Below are 4225 nucleotides of genomic sequence, written 5' to 3' on the forward strand. Positions count from 1 at the left end.
ATAGTCATTAGTCAACTTAATTATTTTCATAATATTTTTTAACCTCATGAACAGTCGTCGTTCCAATGCAAAAGGATAAACACTCGCCTTCAACACTTTCTCTAGGCTGCTTCTTCTTCCTTTTCACATTCAGGAGCAGGATGACAATGCTGATGACAAGTAGTGCAGAAATACTTTTGATGACCACAATGGTCACAGTCCTCGTCGAATTGCTCTTTCCAACTGCAAGAGCAAAGGCACGTTACGTTTATGATCAAACTCTTTCTGCTTACTATGCAAAAGATGCATCACGCGATAACTCAGGGGAAAGTGTTTCGGATTTCTGGATTTTGTCATCCTACCAATTTTCATCTAATAAGATTCGGAATATATCACATTATTCTCTAAATTTTTAAGTTTTTGCAGATGCATTTTTGACCTCAATTTCATTACTTTCATCGATTTCTTATGAAAATCAGGGTCAAGACGGTAAAATGGTTTACAGAAACAGAGTGGAGCAAGGAATATGATGTTTTTCATCCTAGTTAGTAGATTTTTCCTCGTCTCCTCCATCTCCACCACCAACTCCTCGTCCCTCTCCTACGGCTTCTTCAATAACCCAGCCAAAAATAAATAAACACACACCCCACATCAAAGAGAGACCCGAGACACCCAAGGAAAATGGATTCTCCAAACCTCCTCCTCTTGCTTCTTCTCGTGTTTGCTTCCACCATAAACGCCCAATTCCCGGCGACCTACTGTGGTTCGACCGGCAACTTCACTGCCAACAGCACCTACCAAACCACCCTCACCACCCTCGTCTCCTCCATCTCCACCACCAACTCCTCGTCCCTCTCCTACGGCTTCTTCAATGCCTCTGCTGCCATCTCCGGCGCCTTCCAAACCCTCTATCTCTTTGGCCTCTGCCGCAGTGACTTAAACACCAAAACCTGCCGCGCCTGCCTCGATGTCTTGGCCTCCGACATGCGCCGCCTCTGCCCCCTACAAAAGGAGGCACTCCTCTACAGCGGGAACTGCATCATTCGGTACTCGGACGCCTCGTTCTTTGGTGTAGTCGTGCTACAGCCCGACTACGTAGCAGGCACCGGTGACGATGTCAATGTCTCGAGCGCAGACACATACGACGCAGCAAGGATGAAGCTCCTGAACGGTCTGTCGGCTGAGGCGGCACGTGGTGGCTCATTGAGAAAGTACGCATCAGGGAACGAATCAGCGGGGCCTGACATGGTCTATGCGTTGGTGCAGTGCACACCAGACTTGACGGAGCAGCAATGCAGCGAATGCTTGGCTCTAGTAGCCCAGGAGATCAGGTACTGCTGTCTCAGGTACTCAGGAGGACGGTACATGGTGCCAAGTTGCCTGATCCTGTACGGCAATAATCGGTTCTTCGATCCAGTCAGTGGGCCACTTCCGCCGCCTCCGCCACGACCATCGCAGGATGGAGATGCAATGCCTCCACCACCAGGTAAGTTGGCTCTTGTTCGGGAGTTACGTACACGGCGTTTCAGTCTTTTCTTTTCTATAAAAATAAGCAGGTTTCGCGTGAGATTCACCCAATCAAATTCTTCATATAAGCTTAATCTACATGCTCTGTTAAACCACAAGATTCTTCTTATTAATATATGCTCAGTAGATCATGTAATTTTTAAATGCTTTTTGGCAGAGGTACGGGTTGATCCATATTTTTGGCAGAAGAATATATGTTTAATCATTCATACATCTACATGGATACGAGTCAACTATCACAGTCAGTTCATTGATACTAGTCAACTATCACAGTCATGTCATCTAAGGGAGAGACAGAGATCTAAATCGAGCTGGGGTTACGATCCATAGCCGTGATCCGCATGTATATATTGGTCCTATATGTGCACATTGGGAGCTTCTAATAACTCTGCAAAAATTCTGCAAACTTGCATTGGATATTCCTTGCTCCACTCTGTTTCTGTAAACCATTTTACGGTCTTTACCCTGATTTTTGTAAGAAATTGATGAAAGTAATGAAATTGAGGTCAAAAAGGCATCCACCAAGACTTAAAAATTTAGGGAAATGTGATATATTCCGAATCTTATTAAATGAAAATTGGTAGGATGACAAAATCCAGAAAACCGAAACACTTTCCCCTGAGTTATCAGAGAATCGCGTGATGTATCTTTCACATAGTAAGCAGCAAGCAATGATCATAGACGTAATGTGCCTTTGCTCTTGCAGTTGGAAAGAGCAATTCGACGAGGACTGTGATTATTGTGGTCATCACAAGTATTTCTGCACTACTTGTCATCAGCATTGTCATCCTGCTCCTGAACGTGAAAAGGAAGAAGAAGCAGCCCAGAGAAAGTGTTGAAGGCGAGTGTTTATCCTTTTGCATTGGAACGACGACTGTTCATGAGGTTAAAAAATATTATGAAAATAATTAAGTTGACTAATGACTATGCTTTTGCACCTGCAAAGTAGCAAGAGCTGCCTCGCTTTCGACAATTAGGCCAAAAACTTTATAATGGTTAAAAGGTTTAGGATTTACATTTACTAATAGTTTGTGAAACTTTCATTGTGAAAACTATGAAAAGGTAATGATCTCTGAATGACAGCGTTTTTGTCTTTCTAGGTGAAGTTGTGGATGAAATTAGCACGGCTGAGTCGCTGCAATTTGATTTTAGCACGGCTGAGTCGCTGCAATTTGATTTCAGCATTATCAGAGCGGCAACGGATAACTTCTCTGATTCCAGGAAGCTTGGACAAGGCGGTTTTGGAGCTGTTTACATGGTAATAATTAACAAAGCACATCCTCTACTCTATTGTATTCAAAATTCAAGCAACCAATAGTCAAAGATGACATCAATCTGATTCTCTTTGAAATGCTTCAATGTACCAATCAATACTCACATGGACCTACTTTGATGAAAATTTAGGGCCGGCTCTCCAACGGACTCGACATCGCAGTGAAACGACTGTCCAGTAATTCCAGCCAAGGTGAAGTAGAATTCAAGAACGAGGTCATGTTACTAGCTAGGCTACAACATAGGAACTTAGTCAGGCTCTTAGGTTTCTGTCTAGAAGGAATCGAACGACTTCTCATTTACGAATTTCTGCCCAATTCGAGCCTTGATCAGATCATAATCGGTATGTTTCTTGGGTTTCATTCATGAAATTAGATCCTCACGAATTGAATAAGGGACATCTTATGGAATGTGATTTTTGCCAAAATGTAGATCCTCTCAAGCGTGCAAATCTCTTTTGGGATAAGCGTCACAAGATAATAATGGGTGTCGCTCGAGGGCTGCTTTACCTACATGAAGACTCTCGACTTCGTATCATCCACCGAGACGTCAAAGCCGGTAACATTTTATTGGACTCGGATATGGATCCTAAGATATCAGATTTTGGTACGGCGAGGTTGTTCGATTTCAACCAAACTCAAGCCAATACAAACCGAATTGTGGGGACTTAGTAAGTGCATCAACATCCTAGAGTTAATGCTTACTAAAGAACAAATGCATACTATAGAGCTAATATAATGGGCTTATTGTGATGAACAGCGGATATAGGGCACCAGAGTATGCAATGTACGGAAACTTCTCAGTCAAGTCAGATGTGTTTAGCTTCGGAGTGCTGATTTTGGAGATTGTCAGTGGTCAGAGGAAAAATCTTTTTCATATGGGCGATAACACAGTGGCCCCTATAAGCTATGTGAGTATAAGAACTTACCTTCTCATTTTGGGTAAATTCTAGAGATCAATTTGCTCAATGATTGTCAAATGTTTCCAGATTTGGAACAGTTGGAATGAAGGATCAATATCAAACATTATCGATCCCCTTATTATTTTTGGTTCGAGAACCGAAATTGAGAGGTGCATCCATGTTGGTCTACTATGTGTCCAAGAAAACGTGGCTCAACGGCCAACAATGGCATCGGTCCTTCTCATGCTTAGCCACTCAATCACTCTCCCAGTGCCCTCGAGACCTCCACTATGTTAGGTGGCATAGAATTTGATATGTCATCCATGCAGGATTACAATTCGAAGGTATCTGAGATTGAGAGATGAAGCAGCAAATCGAACCCGATCTCGAAAAACAAGACCTCTAGGACCGAGCCATATCCACGGTAGCCTTGAAAAACAGGAGCTCAGCGTGCCCTCCACTTTAATTTTTGTGTTTGTCATGTTTTTCTTTTTTATCATCACATGCCTGTGTTCGAATTGCAAGTTCTTGCTTTTTCATTTCAGA

The 4225-nt window shown here is 42.8% G+C and overlaps 1 protein-coding gene across 1 annotated transcript; it reads left to right on the plus strand.

The window, feature by feature from the left end:
• The first annotated feature begins 660 nt into the window (after positions 1–660).
• LOC104447383 (cysteine-rich receptor-like protein kinase 29) lies at positions 661–3976 on the plus strand. Its single transcript, XM_039313908.1, has 7 exons — positions 661–1465; positions 2213–2347; positions 2607–2764; positions 2911–3121; positions 3211–3448; positions 3538–3688; positions 3767–3976. Exons 1-7 carry the CDS (start codon positions 661–663, stop codon positions 3974–3976), a joined length of 1908 nt encoding a protein of 635 aa, XP_039169842.1.
• The last annotated feature ends 249 nt before the right edge of the window (positions 3977–4225 follow it).

This window comes from Eucalyptus grandis, chromosome 5 (genome assembly GCF_016545825.1).
Source record: "Eucalyptus grandis isolate ANBG69807.140 chromosome 5, ASM1654582v1, whole genome shotgun sequence".
Lineage (NCBI taxonomy): Eukaryota > Viridiplantae > Streptophyta > Magnoliopsida > Myrtales > Myrtaceae > Eucalyptus > Eucalyptus grandis.